At 38.3% G+C, this 23,578-nt stretch overlaps 1 protein-coding gene across 1 annotated transcript in view; it reads right to left on the reverse strand.

Moving 5' to 3' along the window:
• The window catches only part of brinp3a.1 (bone morphogenetic protein/retinoic acid inducible neural-specific 3a, tandem duplicate 1), a 48,353-nt gene extending 25,139 nt beyond the window's left edge, over positions 1-23,214 (reverse strand). Inside the window, exons 1-3 of the mRNA XM_046049890.1 lie at positions 22,961-23,214; positions 4,524-4,714; positions 2,974-3,158 (exon numbers count right to left, since the gene is read on the reverse strand). Coding sequence (XP_045905846.1) covers positions 2,974-3,158; positions 4,524-4,714; positions 22,961-23,214 — 630 coding nt within the window. The remainder of the gene's footprint in view (positions 1-2,973; positions 3,159-4,523; positions 4,715-22,960) is intronic.
• Positions 23,215-23,578: the final 364 nt, after the last annotated feature.

Here is a 23,578-nt window from a genome sequence, read left to right on the forward strand (position 1 = left end):
AATTCATATTAAAGCAATAATCAGGTCAGATGTGTTTGGGTGTGGTACATCCAGTCACAAAACCACTGCAGTTGTAGGTGTAGTAACAGCAACACTTGACAGACTGAAGAAGCTGACAGTGTCTCAGATGGGTGTCTTTTGCTGGTTGCTGATATTACCCACATTCTGTGGCATTATTCTGTTGTTTACGGCAAGCAAGTGTAAACACATTAAAGCCACGTGAGGGAACAGATTTCTCAGAAAGCACAGAAGCGGTGCGAAAGGCAAACTCAGCTGATTCAATTCATTCCGTTTGATAACAACTGACAGAGTGATGAATGAACCCAACCAAAGGTATATTAAGTAATAAAAGATGCAGGATGATATTTACATCATAGGCGTGCTGTTCCATATACAGTAAGAGCAAGTAAATGCACACATAAAAGAGCAAGGAGGGAGGTAAACAATACTGCTCACTTCATCCAATATCTTGGTTGAGCTCTCATTCGCTCATTGTGCGTGCATGTATACATGTTTACTCAAATGTCACAGCAAAGCACTAGTCACCCAACTAAATAAATAATGTCAACTACTCTTGCTTATACAGTATGAAGTTTCTTTTATTAAAAATGTTACTGAAATGTCAGCTTCATCAAGTCTTAACAGCTACATTTGTGGGTCATAAACACACTGCCAGGTCATTACTTTTACGAACAACGCCCCTTAACTGTGATATTATAAGCGTATACCACGACCTGTCGTGAGCTATTGCTTAAATGATACAAGGGATGCCAGCTGTAGGACGGTGGTTTCTAAAGTGCGTGATAGGGTGCCTTAAGGATAGACTAATTTTACTGTATTGCTTTACCACATTTACATTTTTATGCCTTTTGAAATTGTGTCAAAATGCAAAACATAAATATATACACAAATAAACAGCCTGAACACATTTGTTGTTGTTTTTTTAAAACAGTTAAATACACAGCAATTAACAAAATTTATATAGTTGTTAATTGCTATAGTAGTGGTTTGTAAAGGTTTTGGAAAGTACTGACAAACAATGCTGTCGTGTCGATAGTGAGCAGAAAGAAAACACTTGACTTTCTGGCAGGAAAAAACACTGTCAAATGTGGCAATGGTTCCAAGTCTAGGTGTCATTTACACACGGGACACGTCCACCACCACTTTTTGAAATGGCTGATGTTGCCCCATCACTTTTTGAAAGCATTTGTAAAAAAAAATAAAAATAAATAAAAAATAAGAAAAATTGCTTGCAACAAGAAATGTTAAATTAAAATGCTATAAGAAAGGTTTGCAGTAAGAATTGCAATGCAATGTAAATATAGAAGAAACAGATCTATGTTTTCCAAAAAAGTTACCTAAGCTAAAAAAACAAAACAAGCTACTGATTACTGCATAATATTCCAGTATATTTCAATATTTTGAATATTCACCTGCTATCTGAACCACCATAACTTGGTGCAGAAAAGGTCTCCAGAAAGCAGGTAATTAAGTGTTTACTGCTCAAAGTCTTCTGGAGGAGGACCCCCAGTCCCTCCAATAGAATTTTTCATCAATTAATATTGATTCTAAATAGTTTTCAAATATCTTCTTGTCTTGTTCTCTTGACCCCAATATTACTAAGTGTTTCGTCATAACCCTATAGTCAGAGAACCTTATGTCCCCACCACTTTTTAACACAAAATGACGCCCTTTTTCCAAGTAAACTTCAAAAACATCAAGACAAAACCCTTTATAGAGAATGAACAGCTGCTACCAAACATGGCAAAATGGACACATTTTGGACACATCAACAAATATGTTCTCTTTAGATAATTTCCCAAAGCACCATGGAAATTTACATTATATTTATTTGGAGTTCTGCTCCTCAAGTAACCAGAGGCAACCTATGAAATGGCTATCATTGGGTTTTTTGCTAGAATATTAGGTGAGGTAATAAAGTGCATTCACTATGAAGGGTTAATTAATTAAAAATGGCAATAAAAGTAGTTCACATAGGGTCCGGTCTATAAATGAGGGTCTAATTTTGTCAACCAAGGATTGATGGTTGCTTTATGCCCTTTAAAATATGCTTTAATAATCTGCAGCATAATGATATTCTGCATTTGAAGCAGGCCAGAGTAGTCCACTGAGGGCCTACTGATGGGTCATAAACTGCACACAGTAATTGGGAGTAAGTGGTAAGTACTTGGCCAGTACTGACCACTGTAGAGCCTTAATTTGTCCCAATACTGATGCCCAGAGGGGAGCGCAAGTGGCATTGTTATCTCAGAAAACAGCACATGTTGAACAGCAAGAATAAGTTTCACATGTACTGTTCAAAAGTTTTTGCCACCTACTGTACTGAAAAGTACAAGTAAGAAGTAAATTGGACATTTGTGCGAGATCTTTGTGGGTTGTTCAAGCAATTAACAATGCTGCTCTAAATAGGGCAGCAGGATGTCATGCACAGTCAACCAATATGAGCAAAATTTTTGTGGTAAAGATCCTATAATAAAAGTCCTGTTATCATCATATAATAATAATAATAATAATAATAATAATAATAAATCAATGTTTGTAATGTCTGCAAGTAAAAATATAGTGGATATAATATACACTGATTTCATTTGGAGACTAAATCCAAAGAGACAGAAAGAAACTGGACCCTGATTGGCCAGCAATAACAGCTCTTCTTCTTAAAATGTGCTAAACCTGCTGATATACCATTCAATTGCACGACACTGGCCATTCATTAATTCTTTAGTGTGTGAGCTAATCAAGACCAATTCCCATGTTTTGCAAGATACAATAATTACGCTTATTCAATGAAACAAAATCGAATGTGAACAATGTCTTCATGAAATGGCTGTAATCATACATGAAAAAATCCAACAATAGCACATTTTTGGCCACAGCGTATCTAATTTAAAAAATAATATAAAAACATTGCTATTGTATCTGAGAGAGGCCCAGAGAGAAACAAGCTTTTACCTTGATGGCAGTGGAGGCAATCTGGATGTGATGCAGCTTGTGCAGGGTGCTCTCCCTGTCAATAAAGTAAGAGGCAGCCAGCTGGTGCAGAGCTTCCAGAGTCACAGCTGTGCCATTAGATTCGCTCACTTCAGACGTCCGACTCAACTTTCGCTTGTCCACAAAGATCATTAATGACTCTTCCCCTATGAATACACACAAGAAGACACATACACATACTTCATTAATGAATCATCCCCTGTGAACATACACACACATAATGTTCTCAGTGGTGTAGTGGTAAATTTAACCTGTGAACACCTGCCAGTGCTCATTACAGAGTCACATAGGCAGAAAAACAACACTTGTAAAGGTGGAAAGTTGATGAGAAACTTCCAAAAGCTAAGCTGTGGTATACATTTTGTCAAATATAGTGTTAAGTCTGGTGCTACGGTATTGTGCACAAAATGACATGCCTTATGAAACAAGTATGTTGATACAAACAGAGCCAGAGCTTTCAGAGGACAGAGTATTGACAAACAGTGGAAAGTGTAAAAGATTGGTGGAAAACATGTAGTTTAAGATAAAGGTTAACACGTCTCCACCACAGTGTGAAAAAAAAAAAATATTAATTTTAATCTCTATTTGTCTATTATTGACTCCTGAAATGTTTTAACAACCAGAAAAATAGAGCTATCCATATATTCCTGAAAACTGGCTAACCGTGATTCTGCAGGTTATATTAGGCCATTCTTTAACTGTTGTACTTCTTTTTCCAGTTTGCAAAACTTGCTGTGCAGGATCGTCTTTCCGATCTATTTTAAATACTGTATTCATCACGGCTTTGAGAATCTATGCACAAGAGACACAACATGAAAAGATCCAGCAGAAGAGATGGGAGGAGATGTGCAGCAGATAGCCATGGGAGCTTTACTGCGCATTACAGTACTCGGGCTAATGTACATCTATTGTTACTGAAACAGAGGATCCACTGACATTTTTTGTCAAACAACTCCAAACACATATTTTACATGTTGAATCAGAGAATATGAGCTCAAACAATCCCACAGTCACAGCTGAGGTAATTTTTAATTGAATATTTACTTTTATTTTTAAGTACCATACAAGAAGCTTTGGAGCTTCAAATATGATTTACTGTTAGATCTTTACCCTTTTTTTAACAATTACTCCTTTAAGGCAATTCAACTTCATGTGCTAGCTGATGCTCTACATAAACAAGGATGGACAAGCAGAGAAAGAGGGGTGAAATAATCAGAATCATCCGTAGTTCTTTGTAATTTACCGCTGAATGACTGTGATGTTTGAATGAACGCTGGAACAATTAGGAATTATAGTATTGTTACAATTTTGTCTTACTCACTACTAAATTTAGACCCTGGTTCCACAAAACATTCTTGGAAGAATTCTTGTTGTGGAACAGGTCCATATGTTTGTCCTGGATCTTGGCCACCTAGATGCCAAAAACCTCATCTTTAAACACTTCCTTTCTCCCAGGTGTTCAGGTAGGTCAATAAAATCAAAGAGAACCACAGCCCATCTACTTTATTTACCTCCCAGTGTAGCGGAGAGCAGGAAGTGGGTTCCGTATTTTCTGATAATGTTGTCAGTGATGGTGCCGAGACTCGGCCTCCTGCCCAGCTGCCTAATGGTCTGGAGGAAGTCGGGGTCCAGCGGCAAGGAAAAGCCATTGTTCTCTTGTCTCTCCAGGGCCAAGCTGTTCACCTTCCAGCGGCCAAACTCCCTGCAATGTCACACAAACACATGCTCAGTGTAAGCAAAAGACACACAACACATGAATGCAGCATGCTGACACATTCGCAAAAACCAAATCCATCAACTTGGTCTGAACTGTTGTTTTCTGTTCTTCAATGGAAGGGGAAAATGTTGTGATATTTAAGTGGACAAGACACATCTTGCCCCTCATGGGGGAGGCTCATACTCAGATCTGCTTCTTGCCTGGCATAAAATAAAATGTCTGCATGACCTCTAAGTGAATCTCGTGTGCCACTCTTTAAAATAAGAATGGTCTCATGCTGTTTCTACCTCCGGCTTGGAGAATTGCTTTGCACCATAGTGAAAAATATTGTTTTTCCCCACCGATTTTAAATAATAGCTTGATCTTTTCTCATGTCTAGTCACTTTTTGAGGTGCTGTGGTTGGACGGGCTATAATCATGGATAGAGTCTTGCTGCTGTCAGGACCTCTTTTGGAGGGAGCAGGCTTCATCTGAAGCTGTTTGATATTCAGCCTGGCCTCGGAGCATGCCAGCTGCCTTTATCTACCAAGTGCAGAGTGCTGCTACTTGATCCATAGATTAGTGCTATTAAAATACAACTGGTTATAAAATATGGTTCTACCCCAACCTAACAGGGGAGAAATTGAAGACCTTTCAATCACTGTTGGATAGGTGGTTGATGTATCTATTGGGAAAAGGACAGGTGAGATTTACCATATAAAAATCCACCCGGTTATGTTAAAGAGTGGCTGCAACACAACACATACCTATACATATGTTTCCTAATACTCTGGATTGATTGATTAGTTAAGCTCAAATAGGCTACAGGTGCATCTCAAGTCTCTTAATTGCATCCACGTTTACCTCACTTGTGTCTTAGTCCCTCCTATCGGGGATAAATGGAGAGACGCAAGAAATCATGCGAGGAGAAAAGAATTGAGGCAATATGTTTTTAGAGAAATGAAACATTAAATGAACTTTTCCCTGAAGACTTGTGAAGCAACATCCTTTTTTGATGATGGTGACAGCTGATCACAGCTGCACAGACGTTTGATGGAGTTTGTGTCTGCACACACGTGCATTGTGCTAATACTAATAAAGGCACACAGATATCACTGCCAGCGTAGCAGTATTTTCTCTCAGTAGCTGTTACCTGTTTAACAAACACATGTGCATGAATAACAACCTGCATTCTGTATTTATACTGTGTACTGTGTCCTGCTCAGAGGCCCATGGACTGGCAGAAAGTGTTTATATATTTATTATTTGCAATTGTATTTATTGATATTCTGGTTGTGAATTTATTATTGAATAACCTAGAATATGGTCTTGGTGTCTTTTAAACACTGGAAATGATTCATTACTCTAAATGTTTTAGGAAATTAAAATTATGTAACTCATATCAATCAAGACGCTCAGAAATGATCAGCCTCACATGTGACTGAATGCAAATGACGATATATAATGTGAAATGTGTTTCTTGCTGATAGACTTTCTGTGACCTTAATTGTATCCATAATAAAAGTTAATGTGGGAAATAACAAATAAATTAAGTTGTTTGTGGAGCTTTTGTTGTTCATACTTCCAGTGAACATAGATTTTTAAGCGATTGTGAATCAGAAAACAAATCAAATATAAAACTTGGCAGTGGTACACTTGAGTTTAATCTGTTATCTGTCTTCACTCCAGTCATCCAATCAATAATGGATATCCAACAAGGGGGCGTGGACGCTGCTCTCATGTATCCTCGCTCAGAGATCTCAGAGCACAAATAAGAGCTTTGGGACAGCCTGCAAGGTAGCAGACCGGAACGACTAACGATTCAAGCGAGGTGCAAGGAAATATCCAATAAGAGACTTGGGATGTATCCTGTTGTCTGTGTTTTTGCTTCAATGTGAACCTGATTTGGCAGTTGTTTCATTTACTGAATTAACCAAAAACATACATTACATGCCTATCTGGTTGTTTTATCTATATTAAGTATATCAAATTTAAAAAAAATGTACAATATGGTAATCACTATATTCATTTACATCACCATTACTTCATCTATTTCACTAACCCCTAGTAGCATCTCATGCAATGTGGCCTTGTGACAGGCAGACAGACAGAATCTAATGTAGACGCAAAATGGCTTTCAAGACATAGGACTGCACAAAGTGACACTTTTTTATACGGCTTCATAGCATAATACTGACAACCACTGCACTTCTGAAATGCTAGCTTATATGGTTTCTGGGAAGTAAATTCCCTCAAACTTTCAAAAACATTTTTCTCCAAACACTGCTTGAAAAATTCTTTGCAAAGGAGCAAATGGGAACTTTGGGTTTTCTGATGTGTCTGTCTCCCCCCCCCAACACCCTATAGACACACACCAACTCCCTCATGCAAAGACACATGCATTCACACACCCCGCAGCTGCCAACATCTTAACAAAGCTGCCCTTGCTGCAACCAACTTTGCTATCGCTCAGAATATCGCAGAGCCCCCATGGGTATGGGCCAGCTGCCAATCAATTTCCCACCAATAACAATGACCCCCTGAGAAAAATACAAAACAGAAAACAGCTCATTAAGACCTGTTTCATGTCGGTGTTTCTCTATAACGAGCGGCCATTAGTGTTTCTTTCCATCCGCTGGGGCCAACTGAAGAAGGGAGCAGCGGAGAGAAAAAGGGAAAGCGTAACTGTGATCGACATAGTGTCTTGCTATGCTGCTCGCTGATGGACATTTATGAATGGTGCCAAAGCTAAGCTGGAGAATACAGCACACAGCGCATACACAGATCTGTTGTCGAAGACTTCAATTCAGCACCACCTTTTGCACGCCACACAGATACACGCATGGAAAGATCTTGGGATTCATGGATGGCTGCCGGTTTATTTCACCCTTAACTGTTCTCAGTGAGATACTGAGCGAATGGAATAGCCTATCACAGACACACACACACAAAGGGCGGCTGGTTTATTTCACCTGCAGCTCTGTGCAGCAGGGGGCTCGCTGCACCTCTACCTGTCAGCTCCCCCTCTGAGCGAGCTGGAGCGCTGTGCACCAGGAGGTGAGGTGCTGCAGAAGCCACAATCTGAGCAGGGAAGTCATACCTTCAGATCCATCACAGTGTACCGGCAGCCTGAGGGCTCCGCTTGGTGCCCAGCATAACAAATCAGGGAATCAACCCAGCGAATAACCTGCTGATGCAGTTGACACACTCTACAGAGCATAGAAATGCAGATTGTGTCAGTTCAGTACAGTATGTGACTGAGCAGGCTAGGTGAGTGTCTGCTACTGCTAATGTTATCTCCTGAGATATGCTGGCGTGGAAATTATTTTTAGAAAATCTACTACTACTATAAAATCGACAAAATGGCTACTATTTTCACTTGTTTATTTTTTTATTTCTCTTTTCTAAATTACTTTTTTTCAATACATTTAAACTACCAAAAAATCTTTCAAACTTTTATACTGTATTATATGGGATATTGTTTCACATGAAGAAATACTGTGACACTGGCCTATTGTTTGTACACCATTGTTTAGATCAGCCTCAGTGTCATTATTATTTGTGAAAAATAACCAAGGAAGTGTTTTTATAAAGGCCCTCTGCAGGATGAAATCCTGACCCTCTGGCTAATAAAAAGCCCACAAGCTATGTTATAACTATTTCATTATTCTGTTAAATAACTGGAAAACACACAGGGGGCCAGGTATGCTAAAATGTGTTAAACTAATGCATTATCAATGTGATTTGCACATGAATTCAGTTTTTTGTTCCTGTTGACCTGAACAACTCTTTGGCCAATTTATGAACTGCCCACACAAAGTAACATGTGACTGGAAACGTGTGAGGACATGTAATTGATGCATAACCCAAACCACTGTTACAACGAATTAATTTGCACAGAATAATAACACTTACTAAATCTCAGATGAAATCACATGTGTCAAAACAGAATTTTACAATTTGTTCTCTACAGCTTGCACACATGCACACATTTTTCAAAACAAGCAAGTACCTTCATTTGTATACATTTCAAAAATATATAATTTATGGTTACAATCATGTCAGTTAGTCTACCATGAAAAAGCCTAACAGCTCTACCTTGTTCTGTTTCGGGTGTCTCAATCTTACTAATGGTAATGTCATGAGCTACAATGCATTCTCATTTCAACTCATCAAAAGAACATTTTAATGTCACAGAGATAAAGAGAAAGTAAAAATAACTCGACCTGTCTTTGCAGGTGTTCTGAATATTTGCATTTATACGCTGTTTCCTACAGTGAGCTGACTACCACTAAAGACAGTTTTCATCAATCTTTCATTTCCTCACTGTTTTACTTCTCAACAGTGTTTACTTACTGTATAATGACTTTACAGCAGTTAGGTCCAGATCATTGCTCTACATCTCAAAACTCTGGATACAAACTGTGTTTTACAAAGTGACTGCAAAATATTTACTGGCAAAACTGTGCAGTGTCCCTGGAGTGTCATTTTTTTTGCATTATACAGTAATGAATGCACATTTTGAGCCATGCCATTGGTATAAAGGGAAGAAGGTTAATTAAATGACTTCTCTTATTTGATGGATTGACCAAGAAAAATCTAATTCCACCTCCGACTTCATGCAGAAATGATCCTTTATTTAAATTGCATATTTGTCTTTCAGCACACATTAAAATTCTCTTATGTTATTATGTTGGGGGCCCTAAAACAAATTTTTCTTCTAGCGATTATGTTTGCATTCTAACTCATTTATTTTGCCAAGTTCCAATGGGAAACCTAATTGTGTGGAATATGCTGTGATTTTATACAAATCATAGGACTTTAACACTTGTGAGACCTGTGTTCACATCTTGAGTACCTGTGTGTTTAGGCAATGAAAGTTCCTTGGTTAAGTTCTGGCAAAGATTTCAGTAAACACCTGTTCTGTCTCGTGCTTCAAGTCACTCTTTCCCTAACCTTAACTAAGTGCCTAAACATGATCATGAAAAAACCTTAATAATGCTTTAGTTGCTGTGAGCAAATGCATATTGCAATATCTGATATTATCAGGAAAACAAAATTAAATATGTTTTTGGAATCTCATGTATTAATTAGTTCAGTATCAACTAGGCAGATTCTATTCACAATGTTTTTACATAATGTTGATAATATTTAAATTCGGATGGCATTACATTTCCTTCAAAATGTATTAGCTGTAGCAAATGACTAGGGTGTAGGTGTAATGTCTAGGAGACAGTCTAAAATCTATAACTGGCCATGACAAGACCAGTTTGCAATTCTTTACATTTTAACAAAGAAATATGTGTTTTAAATAAAAGTCTGGGAGGACAGTATTTAATGAAATGAAAGAACACAGGGCAAGAAATAAAAAACAAAACAAATGAACGGCAATAAGTGAAAGAAAAGCATTACTGGTAATGGTTTACATTTCTCTAAATGGATGAAAAACTTAATGTGAAGGAAGAAAAAACCTCACACTCTTACCGAGCATTTACCTTACCACGATAAAAAAACATTTGTTTATCGTCAAAAAGGCCTGAATGAGAACACATTGTTGTGCATTGTAGCTGGGTTACCCCAGATACCAAAATAACCCGCTGAGCAAAACAGTTGGTCGGCTGGTTTTGTGGACTCAAAGTTATTTCAAGGACCTCCCCAAAGAGAATTGTGCAAAATGGGAGAAAAGTCCTTCATGCCTCATTCAGTAAGATAAACCAAATTACATTTATTTGGAAGACCTTGCAAGCAAAATGCAACCGCTCTGCTGTTTTCAATGTTGCGGATTTTTTCTTTGCTGCAGTTTGTGTTATATCTTCTCTTGGTTTAATCTGATGTGACATTGATCCTTCTCAATATGCATGTGCTATTAGCAAAAGAAAAATGATTTTAGAAATTAAGAATTACAAACAAAGGGACTTTTCATTTGATCGACGTCAAAAGAAATTCTACAAATGTCAGTTGCATAGCGAGCATTTTCCTGAAAGACACCTTCATAGTGGCACATTTTTAATTGAGCTTCTGATGATCCAGTCTTAACAAGTGGAGTGCTGGAGACTCAAATGAGAGTGGGAGTTAGATAGAGATGGAGAGACTCGTGTCTTTTAGTTATCCACCCACCACGGCGACAAACAGGGAATGAAAGTGAGATCAAGACGGAGAAAGAAAGTGTAATGATGTAGCTAATAGTTGTGAACGCTTCACAAAATTGCCACCAACAGTTTTTCCAACATCAAACAAACATCAGACCATTAATTTGTGAAAATCCTATTAAACCACTGAGAGGTCCTATAAACAAGATGGCATTCTGTTTCCTACTCATTTGGCTTTTTCATGGCTTTGATGTTACTAAGTATTACTCATGTACACGTTTCAAACACATGATTACCACCTGCGACCATTGCTGCAGACATTATTAAACTACACTAAAGGATTAGGATCAATTCCACTGGGGATGCAAAATAAATCAACTTATGCCTACCTTGAAGGGTAGATTATAACGTATTATACATCTCATTTACTTACAGAATAGCTGTCAAATTAACTTTATACATACACTGTAACTACATGGATCAGACAAGATTTTTCTTCTTTTCCTTCTTTATACATATATAAACATAAAATTTTATATTATCATAATATAAAATAATACTGAATAGACAAAAATCAGACTAAAGTCAAGACTTAAGTCACTCATTATTACTCATTAATCAGGAGTCTCTCCTGGTTGAAAGGCAACGTCATGGTGACAGTAACACCATTTCCAGTTCCCACCAAAAAAAAATATTCCACTACTTATGTTACGGTAGCCCGCTAGGCTAACTTCATAGTTTGGTAAGATGTTTTGCTCCAAATAGCTAAAAACACATTGGTGCATGATAATGTTGGTTAGCATTAGCAACTTGCTGGTAACTAGTTATTTATTATACTAACACTTGTGATATCCCATTAAAATTACCACCTTTTTGAATGTAAATAGGGATATTCCTACTGTCCAGTGTTTCTCGTTCTCCCAGTCCGGTGCGGCACGCCAGAGTCTAATATGTTCCGCCACAGTTTCCTAATGAAGTGAAAACATTCTCCAACTTCTCATTATAACATAATATGTCATTGTTTTTCAAAGACATATGAAAGCGCCATATGGCTTTGTTCCCTTATCGAATCACAAAAGACTGCAATTTAATTAAATAAGTATAATACCTATAAATAAGATATTAAATCAATATAAATAAGTTATATTAGGAGGTTAAAAAAGTAACTAAGTAACTTTTACTCTGAGTTCATTTTAAATGAGCTACTTTTTACTTTTACTTGTGTAGATTTTAAGTAATTGTACTTTTATTGAAGTAGAATATTTTTGTACTCCTTCCACCTCTGCTGCAGAGTCATTCGAACCGGGAGTGAATGCAGATTAATGCCGATTGTACTCTTTTGTACTGGAGACAAAAGCCAAATGTTCAATCTTCTCAGCTAACCCTTGGCAAGAGATTGAATAAACATACTTCCCAAAATGTCAAACATTTGTTTTGTTTTTGGTAAAGGTTTTGCTTAACTGTACTGTAAGAGACAAGAAGCAAACCACAGTCTCCAGCATTGTATGCATAGTCATCCACACTTAGTGGGTATTCAAAGGGAGGTGAGTTTTGTGGGGCTACTTGTGCCTTTTTCTTCTCAGAGACAACAGTCACTTTCAACATGACATACGGTTGACAGGAAAGCGATGATATTTCATTTTATACCTTTTGGTTATAAGTTCATTATAGATGTAAAAATAATATTGTAGTGAACAACGGTGTGGATTTGTGCATTTTATATTGAATAAATTTGGAGCTACTCCAAATTTCTCTCTCCTCCCCCAGAGAAGAAGGGGAGGGGTCAAAGTTGCTTTCTCTAAGTGCTATCCCGACCATAAAACTGGCACCTTTTTGATTCCGAAGCTGATAACGCGGGGCCTGACTGTTAAACTGACAAAGGGACACAAACCAGCCTTTGTTTATTACCCCATCAAAGGGATACTCCTTGTCTCACCTAAGTGTGACATAATCCAGGACAGCCGAACTTTCAATGTAAAAGGGACTGCAGTCTCCAAAGACTCAAAGCATTTAATTAAGTTTAATTAAATCTTTAGTTACTTGATTACGTTTGCCTCTATTTGAGTAGTTATGTTAACATGTTGTTGCTATCTGTTGTTGATATTAGTGCTGAAAAGAAAGTTACCTTTGCAGTGTTTTTATTTTCACCAAGACACTCCCTCATCTAATGTAATCAATGCTTGTTCATAATACTTTCCTACAAAATTCCTTTAGAAATGATGACAAAGGAATGTTTTACTATACTCTTAATCGCCAGCTTGAATTTAAGGATGGATCAACAAAAATTCCCCGGTTCCTAAGGAGAGACGATCTTGGATTAATTCAAGCTTTCCTCATGTAACCTGAGCTCCCCCAAGTGGGCGAAATAAGTATTACATGCCCTCGTTGGAAATGCCGTTAAATGTATAAATATCCTGACCACTAATGTGACAATTGTTTCCTGTTACCAAATGCTTAGAACAGTACAACCGTTCAACCATTGAGGTTCGATTGTGGAAAATATTTGATTATAATACGCGCAAATAGATTTTCTTTTCTTTTAGACATTAAGTTTAGAAAGGCAGTCCCTTGGGAAACCTGAGACGCCCCCTGGGGAATCACGCCCCAGGCAACAAAAGAGCGACACGCGACCTCGCTTCGCTCTCTTCTCTTCGCTCCTTGCTCTCTCCGCTGCTCTACTCGGCTCTCTGGACGCTTCGGCACGCGTCGGCGTGGCAACGCCCTCAGAGTCGACCAGCGAAACAGGCCTTTTGTTTCGCTTGAAGCTACACACATGAAGTGCCGAGACATCGATCTGCCCCTCAGTTTGTTTTATTTTCTTTCTTTCTTTTGTTTGTTAAAGTTATCAGTCCGTTAAGTTACACTGGACTAATTCAGGAACGACCAAGTTCCATTTTAAGCCTTTTTCGTCGAGCCAACTTCACCGAGGTCAGACCAAGCCACGTGGTCTCGCCAGCTACAACGAAGGAAACCTGAAAACAGCCGAATTGCCAGACGGAGGAGGCATTTTCAATCAGACACGGAGAACCCCGGAGAATCCCTAGCAAAAAGCCAGGATCGGCAGCTAGTGGGACCAGCAACAGGCCAAGCAGGCCGCCGACAAGCAGTAAGACCTAACATATATTCTGTGATCAGATATTTCCCTTTTTAACTCCTAAACTCATAGCGTTAGTTTACTTTCATTAGTTCTTCTATGCTGTATGAGTCAAATGCTTCCCACAATCGAACCTCCAGGCTCATTGTTCAGCAATTGTTTATTTTCCCAGTATTCAACCATCTTTCTATCACAGTAGTTAGAGAATAAATTCACTGTAATATAATCAAGAGCTGTGTGTGTTGCCTATTTCTACATCCCTGCCAAGAGAATTGACCCTTTAGATATGAGACTGACTGACTGATTTAAGATAATTGAGCGATTATTAACTAACTGATCACTAGTAATAATTGTATAATTATTAAAACTACCTAGAGGTCCGGTGACTCTAGGATTATAACAACTCCGGTGGTGCCCTGAAACGAGGAATCTGGTTTGATTTTATGAATAATAAAATTCATAACTGGGTATCAATTCTCATAAATTTATTAAATTGCATAACTAAATTTAGGTTTGCTACAATATATATATGTGTGTGTGTGTGTGTGTGTGTGTGTGTGTGTGTGTGTGTGTATGTATGTATGTGTATATATATATATAAAATGTCTCTGTGTTTGCAATACAGTAGTTCATAAAGTACGCATGCTTGACCATCAGAGGCTCATTAATCAGCTCCTGGTTATCAGATGACGAGTAACATCCAGTCATATTTGTACAGGGGCCTTTAAAACCTGAGAACTTCTCACTGCTGATACACTCAGGCCAACGCTGTTTAAAAAAAACTTGTTCCTATACATTATGCTTTTGGTATTGACTTTACTAAGATGTAGTGTGTGTGTGTGTGTGTGTGTTGAGAAGATACATCCTTGCTCAGATTCTTTGAGAACTCCCTCATTTTCTTGATGTAGAAACCTCTGACTTGCTTTTATTTCCCAACCAAAACCATTTTACTGCTTTCCACCCTTTATGTAAACTAGTGGCTTTCTTTTGCTTTTTAGCAAAGCTTTAACATTTAGATTTCTGTTGGATACTACTGTGGGAGTTCAAACTCAGGCCAATTTTGTAAAACTGTGAAATACTGCACAATATGAAAGATACCGACTAAAATGTTGTAGGAGGGTGGGATTTGTTAAAAAAAGCAATTGCATTATTGATTTGTAGCTCCAATGAATATCACTACATCTCTGATAACAGGAAGCAAGGGCAAGTCCAAGAGAGAGCGTGATTTGCAGGAGGGTTTGCTGACATGAAGACTGCTGATCCCTTTTGTACTGCAATTTGTCATAACACTGTTGACAAGAGACTTCTATGCACACACAAAACAACAAATGGCTGGAATCACATTGTGTACATAATGAGGCATGCACATACTGTTAATACACGCTGTGCAGACACACGCAACCTCACAAACACACACACACACACACACACACAAAATTGGGAAAGAAAAAATGGACTACCACAAACTGCTGAATTCTGCTCCTCATGACGCCATGCCTGCATCACCTTCTTAAAATTCTAATCACATACTGAAGTTGTACACAATGTATCACCACATATGTACATAACCACACTGCGTATTTACTGAGTCATTAAGAAGTCCATTTTCATTACACACTTAGGCCTAGTTGTTTTACACTTTTTTCTAGTCATCATTGACAGGCAATGTTACCAATATCTCATATTCAGTGACATCATTACAATGGATAGGCCAAGTAACATGAATGGTGACACATGCTGAAACAAATCTAAAGTTAAAATTAAATTGTTTTAGGAAATAACATTCAAAGTTAAATATATAGGGATTAAATAAACTCCTTTAGTGCTACAAGAGGCCACTGTAGAGGCTCAAAACAGTGATGGAAAATAATTGTTTTAATTCTTGAAAGTGTAGAGTAGTTATTTGTGAAACTTATTAGTTTCTTTCACTTATTAGTGACACTACTCTACTTCATTCTTTGATTCACTACTGCCTGCGCACTGAGGAGATATCCGACCACTGACCACTCATGTCACCAGTTTTAAATTTGGGCAGAGTGAAATCTTAGTATTTCAGTAAAGGGTACAAATGGGATGTTTTCCTTTGTTTCTGGCCTCATCTACAATGTAAAATGATATTGCAAATGCATTTTAATATAAAAATCTTGCCGAACTATGAGTTGGCACTTAGGGGACAAAACAATACCTAATGAAAGTGGTATGTAGGCCCTACCCCAATGATCACGACGCCATTTGTAAAAAATACACTCAAACACTCATGCAGCATCTCTCTTTCATAAAAGCTGTTCCCGTGAACCTCTGGCCTTGATAACTCCCCCATCACACACTTGTCAGAAGGCATAAGCTCTGCGCTGGATGAAGGGCTTGTCACTGCCATCGCTGCTGGTGCTCAAAGGGAGGAGGCTGCTATGCTTCTGTCCTGGAGACATATTCAACCTCTGACTAGAGAATGATAGACTTGTGCTCCACCAAAACTCTCTCATTGAACAAGCTGCTCAGGCATTCATGCATGAGAGAAAGCTGATGAAAATTGTAATCTCGGGGTACACCTGCTCTATGGGTCTGTTCTGCCATGTGTTTGTAAAATCATAATAATTTCAAACAGACAATAATGTATTGATTATAGACAAACATGACAAATGCACCAAGGATCAACAGACTCTACCTGCCTCTGCCTTCTACAATGTGTACAACAAGGTCAGATTAGATTTGGTTACAGATGTCAGGAAAGTGGAGAGGCATAGGAAAGTACTTGGATGTATTCTGGATTTAAAGAAGGATAGCACCAACTGTTGAGAATATTTCTTAAGGGGCTTTGTAAATAAATAAAGTGTGGAATTAACTGTATCCTATCGTAATGTAAGCTGCCAATGCAGAATAGTCTTATTTCATTTACCTTTTTACTTGCCCAGGTTTGTTACTGTGCTAAACATGCTTGAAATAACCTGTGTAGGGATTTTGTGACAAGGAACATCTAACAGTCCGGTCGCTATTATCTGTTCTGTCTTAGTAGCAAAGGTGGACCTATCACAACTTTGTCATACCGCAGCAGAACCTTTTAGGAAGGAATTCAGTATGGGAGGTTTGGTGTACAAGTATGTTGTGTTGAACACAAAAAGACTACAGTTCATGCCCTATTCCCTCTCATTCCCAACTATTAAGGCAATATTCCCAACAAGTCCTCCAAACTAAACAATAAAATAGTTAATTTATCTTTGATTCCAAAGTGTTTCATTGATCTGGCATCCCCGAGTGCAGGGTGACACTGTTTGTCAGTATCTTCCAAAACCATTACAACATCATTAATATGAAATGTTGCTTTGTTTAGGTACAAACACAAATTGGTTAAAAGGGAAAGATCACTATGTTGATTCACAAAAGACAATGACTTTTAGAAAAAAGGTAAGTTGACAGTCTTGCATGTAAAAGTCATATACTTTGCTGACCCAACGTCTGATCTGCCTCTCTGATCTGCTCAGCCCATCCTCACCAGAAAAATGACTGTATTGGTCATCTGTGCAAGCAGCTTATTACGACCGATATATGTTAATTGGTAGGCCTAAACCTAGTAGCCCTAGTAATTAAGATGAGATCAGTCTATAGACGGCTAAAGTCCATAGGGAGGAAGTCACATTAGATGTTTGAGTCAAACAATGGATTTTCACCCAGGAGACCAGGGTAAATATGAAAGCAAAAGTCAACATTGACTTAATTAAAGTCAAGTTCAGTACCGTTACGTAAGTCACATACGTTATGTTATCCATAAACGTTTGTTATGTTATCCAGGTCTCATGACATAAGTCAACTTATTTTAACCAAAGTCTTGATCTTTTCCTAATCCTAAAGAAGTAGTTATGTTGCCTGAATCTAACCGCCGTTTTACAATGTTAACCACGTGTTAATTGTCACATAACTTAAGGTCCAGTACGCCTGTCGCAGACTGTTCCAACTGTCATATTTGTCAGTTGTTTTTGGCAGTCATTGGCAATTGACATATTTTGTTGTTTAGATTTGAGTACATGTTGGATCTGCTTGAAAAGAGGGTCTGTGGTACTGTAACAATATAACTACTTGCATCTATCAGTCATTATTCGCATGGACACAATAGGTCTACATAAATGTAAACAACGGCCATTTTAGGTAATTGAACAAGCAACCAATGATGTTTCATTTGGAGAGGACAGCTTCGATCTTTCCCCTTGTTTAACCAAGAAGTTTCCTAAACTTGCCAAGACCTTAACCATGACTTTAAGCAAATAGTCATAGAGTAGAGCAGAGTGAAGTTTTCTTGTAAACAAACAAAAGACATATTTACTTCCAGTACAGTGAGGTCTAACAAACATGTTTAATGCTATTCCTTTTTCAATTTGAAACATTTGTACTGCCATTCATGTAGGCGAATATTTTGAATCCTGCATTGTTTTCATGCATGTTTACTAGCTTGCAGGCTTTTATGTCGTTGCCTTTATAAGCACATTGCTATGCTTCTTTGCACACCACTGCCACTGATAATCAGCATACAATCTAACTGCATGCAGCAATATAAAAACTGGATTGGCTCTAGATTTTTTCCCCGAAAAAACAGCTGTCCATTTGATTTGAAAAACAAGCTATTCAGATTAAAAATAATAGACATTAAGTCTTTACTAGAATTTCACTCTTAAATTTTAAATCAGTATTCCCTATAAACCTACTGTATCATCTATGGAAAGGTTCACTGTGGTATTGTATTGCATTGAAGTTCATTTTTATATTATGTTCCTTAATTCACTCTTCTTTTATCTCTTCTTTGCTTCTCTTCTCTGTATTGCTTCATATACTTCATGCAGTTGTATACCCCTTTATTCCATTTTGTTTTATAATCCCTTTAAATGTTCTGTTGCATCTACAGCCTTCTAAACACAAAAGTGGTATCATAAACAGGAGACAGATAAAGCACAATAGGCTCTACTTCCTCCAAATCTAAATTATATGATTGTACAGTGCGGCAAAGGTATTGTAATGTCAGGCCTCTGCTTTCTATTCTTTCTACAAACATGTTTGCATATAATTGAAATACTAATCACTCCATAATTACAAGAGACAGCTCCTCATGAAGTCAATGTAATAGCCAGTGGGCTGACAGGAGAAAAGAGAGGAAAAAACGTTGGAGACGAGGCGTGATATAAAAGTTATGGCCCATGAAGAAGAAGAAACGAGGAGCTGACATTTTGACTAATATGCTACTGTCTATGGATATGGCTCAACTACAAGAAATGAAGAGTTTCACACGTTCACAGAAATTATTTCACATACCACCTTCTAAATTATTAAATGAAACATGCTTTTATTCATTTTACAAATGTACACCTCTGATGCATGCGTAATAGCAGAAACTGCACAAAATATATCTAATTTGAAGTCATGCTATCAGCGTGATCAAGAACAGCAGTCAATAAAGAAATGCTGTTAAATTTACAGTAGTTGCAGTGTTTCCTACAGAATGACGGGGGAGCCCAAATATTACTGGGCGCCGACACAATTAAACTCTGTGTGGGAAACACTGAGTTGTGCCGTTTTTAAATACAACCAGCTGTATCTGGTGTACAAGGAACCATGCAACCGGCTGACTGCTTTCAGTATAAAACTAAAGCCACAGAGCTGTTATGACACTTGCCAGGAAAAGAGAAAGAATTAAATAAATAATAAGTGGTCTAAAACTGCCATTATGCCTGACACAACAGGTGCATTTTCTGCAATCACAGTGGAAGTAATATTGTTAAGTGCCTCTATGCCTGTTTTTCACTGCTTTTGAAACCATTAATTTCTTACTCCCATTATTGCATTTGACCAGACCTTGAGAAGAGAAAACATCTCTCATTTAGAGGACTTGCAGTTTGAAAATCACATTTTACATTACACAGCTGCAGCAAGCTGTAAGTCTCCAAGCTTTTTAATCTGGCCTTTTAATGCAGTCCATACAGAAGATGAACAGTACGAATTAAAAATGTAACACTTTATAACTTCTGCTCTGAATAATACTCCATTAAAATGTTTGTTTTAAAAAAATTTATTATAATTAGAAATGGCAACAAGGTGTTCCGCTGCGGTGACCGGCCAGCAGGGGGAGGTAATGCCCTGGTTCCTCTCATGTCCCCTCCTCTGTACTAAAACTCCTCCAGTCCTCCCCCTTATGCCTGATTTCCTCTCCCCTGCCCCCCTGACGGGAAAGGCCAACTGAGCTCTGGAGAATATTTATGAGCGAGGGAGAGCAATTGGTTTGAGATCATTCGACAAGGGAGGGAGGGAGAGAGAGAGAAAGGGAGATGGTGAGGGGAAGGATGAGAAAGGAGAGAAAATTTGAGATGCACATGGAGATAACGGCAGAGATTGATGTTTGGATTTTAATGTTTTTATTTAAATTTCTTTTAATCTTGTAGTTATTAAAAAGTAACTACTTTGTTATTCCTCCGTGTCTATCTCTGTATGTGTTTGTGCTTGCGTATGTGCACTTACACTGTAGTATGTGTTACTGCTTTTCTATAGTTACAGGAATAAAACATCTACACAAGCACTGAGGAAAAGTGTCCAAACTGAGGACATTTTGGCTGCTCCTCAGTCAACTGCCTACAACAGGCCAGATTGGGCACTCAAATAGGCACCGCTTTGTGTTGTAATCCTAAATCCAAGGGGCAATAACAAGACTTTTTATGGCCGATAAAGGACCATAATCTGCCTGCAAGAAGCACAACAGTGTTGTTGATCAATACTAATGACTCAGAGATAACTTTGCCTGGATTTTTCTGGCTTTCAAAATTCATGAGTCTGTTTTGAAACAAAAGGACTGTGCAGCCCATTGCATTTTGATGGCACTTCTGATCTTTTCCATTCTCAGCTAACTGGCATCCTCGACTGCTCAGCGATGCTGAGTGCAAAATATTTAAAGCCTAAAAAGACTTGTTTTTCAAGCCAAGGAAAGCAAATGACAATGAAGTAACATTGTTCCACTTTTTAACTTGATGAAATTCTATCTCTTTACTTGAGTTTCTATTGGATTTCCGCGTTAATTAGCCAGCTTGCTTTTTATTCTTCAGAGGAAACCGAAAAGGCCATGCTTGCGCTAGGGAACAGGAGGGCGATGGACTTGTCAAGTTTGAATTTCTGGATATTTGTTGATAGAGATCAATGAATGGTCATACTGTAGGTTAGAAAATGCAAAAAAATATAGTTTAGTGCTATAGTTTTGGGAAAATAAGTGGCCAAACACTGTCCATAAGAGTTTTAGTATTGTAAAACTGTCAATCTTGTGTGTATGCAAATATCTGTTAGATTTTCATGCCAAGGGTGGGGTAGGAAGACAAAGAACAAGAAGGGAGAAGGGGAGGCATAGAGATATCCTGAGAGACAGAAAGAAGAGGCCAGCAAAGAGGCAGCGAGGTAGGAAGTGATGGATGTGGGGAAGCCAACAGCGCTACATTCTCTATCTTTGCCTGGCATTGTCACCCCTGTCAGCTGCTAAATACCAGTGTCAGTCAAACCTCTGTTCAGCTGGCATCAGCCCCTCCACTGCAGGGCTGTGGACATTCCGACAACATTGCTCTCATCACCAGTTATCAGAACACCTGGCACAACACACAGCCATAAATACAGACACTCGAGTATGCACACTCATTCACGGCCAGATATACAGTATCCTGAAGATTATTGTTGTTGTTGTTGTCAGCTGAAAACAATACGTACACTTTACAGACTATTTTAAAACCAGTAATGTTTTTGACTATTATAGATGAAAAGTGCATGTTGGAAAGGCTTCACTAAATCAGAGCAATTTCAAGAGGACTGTGACACCCTGAAGTGAGAACAGGAAAGTACGCAAAAATCCACTTATGTAGCAATTTGTAAAATAAACACGTACATATACAGTGATATATAGAAAACACCCACCCACAAGATGTTACCCCTACAGTTATACACTGTGTGTTGGTCATGCCTCTAACAGAAGAATTTTATCAGTCTGAATTTCACTGTTGAGTTTAAATGCTACAGAGGCTTTTCTATCCTGAAGAGAATAAAAACTCAGGGGGAAATACCAGCCCAAACACGCACCCACACTTGCATACACACAGACTACTAACAAACGAAGAAAGCCTGTTAGGTACAGTTGAGATTACAGCTATTACACTATATGTTTTGCTTTTGTACATAACCTAAACCATTCACTTTATAAGGCTAGGAACTTTGGTGGAATGTGTGAAATGACAAAATCACAATCCTTTCTTTTGTGATGTGATATTCAGGATTGCGAATTTAATGTTATTTTAAAAAACACTACTTTGAAACAGCATACATTGTACATGTTGTATACTATTCATGCCACATATCCAACAGACAAAAAAACAGACAGCTACATAATATCCTGTGAATTCATATATGGGGGTTTGCATCTTGAAATACATATTTTTTTCCATTAATTACATTCTCAAAAATGTGATGGAAAATGTCCTTGTAGCAAGCTTTCAACAATACCATGCTGCATCTAAGCACCCACCCACTATACTTCACACCACACACTTCTGAAGTCACCCTGTCTACCCACTGTCACACATCAACTGGCTCAGTCAGATATCTGTTATGTCCCACTGCTTTGCTCAAACCCTCCTGCGGTATCTCCACTTTGAGTTTCCACTGATATGCAGTATTCTCAGCATTTGTATCCTACTGAAACCATATGTCTCTGCTGCCCACATGAAGAGGAAGCAGGCAGTCGCACCCAAAGAAGCTTGCATCTCTCCAGAACAGTAGACTTTTCACTTTTATGCAAAACTCCTCTAAGTAATCGTCTCAATGCTTCATCCCACAGTTTACCACCTACAAAATCTGCATCTTTTATAGTCTAAAGAAAAGTATTATGTGATCTCTTGCCTGTACTGCCAAAATGCCTCTTTTCATCAAAGCAAGGCCATAAGAATCAGAATCTAAATTATATCAGAATAGCACAGCATCTCTGCATTTGGTCCATGTTGTATTCAGATTTTACAAAACACCTTCCTCACAGGCATCTCAGCTTTGCAAACCATGCATGTCTCTCACCTGTATATCTTGTACTTGGTGGTGAATCCTTGCTGGTAGCGCTCTGTGAAATCAACAAACTCCTGCGAGTGGTGAAAAGGACCCTTGTCTGACAGGAGCCAGCCCAGGGGCCCAGTGGAGCCACTGAAGCCAGCCCCGGCAGGGTCCGCCGCCCTGGCTCCTACTGACACCCAGGTCTGGAGCAGGCTTAGTGTTAACCACTTCCATAGAAACATGAGGGCCGTCAGTCTAATGGAGATGCACGGGCCACTCATGCTGCTTCCCCCGGCCTCGGTGACTCTTCATTCTCCCTGCACTCTGTATGAGTCCTGCTGGAAGGAGCAAGAAGAGAGAGAAGAGTTGAAACAGGGTACACAGAGAACAATAGGGTTGAAATTTTGGTTTGGGTGTGTGTGGGATAAGAGAGCTGCATTTGTTCAGTACTACTGGGGCAGAAATGATGGCAAAGGGCCACTATTTTAAGAGGTTAGAATATCTAATCTAATATAGGCTACATAATAAAGCAAATAATATTCTAAAATAATGTATTTCAGATTTAATTTGGGAGACATTAGAAAATAATCCATTTGTAAAATTCCATTATTGTTTTAATGTGATGCTTTTTACCTTACTCTGTAA

The sequence above is a fragment of the Micropterus dolomieu genome, linkage group LG05 (assembly GCF_021292245.1).
Source record: "Micropterus dolomieu isolate WLL.071019.BEF.003 ecotype Adirondacks linkage group LG05, ASM2129224v1, whole genome shotgun sequence".
Classification (NCBI taxonomy): Eukaryota; Metazoa; Chordata; class Actinopteri; order Centrarchiformes; family Centrarchidae; genus Micropterus; species Micropterus dolomieu.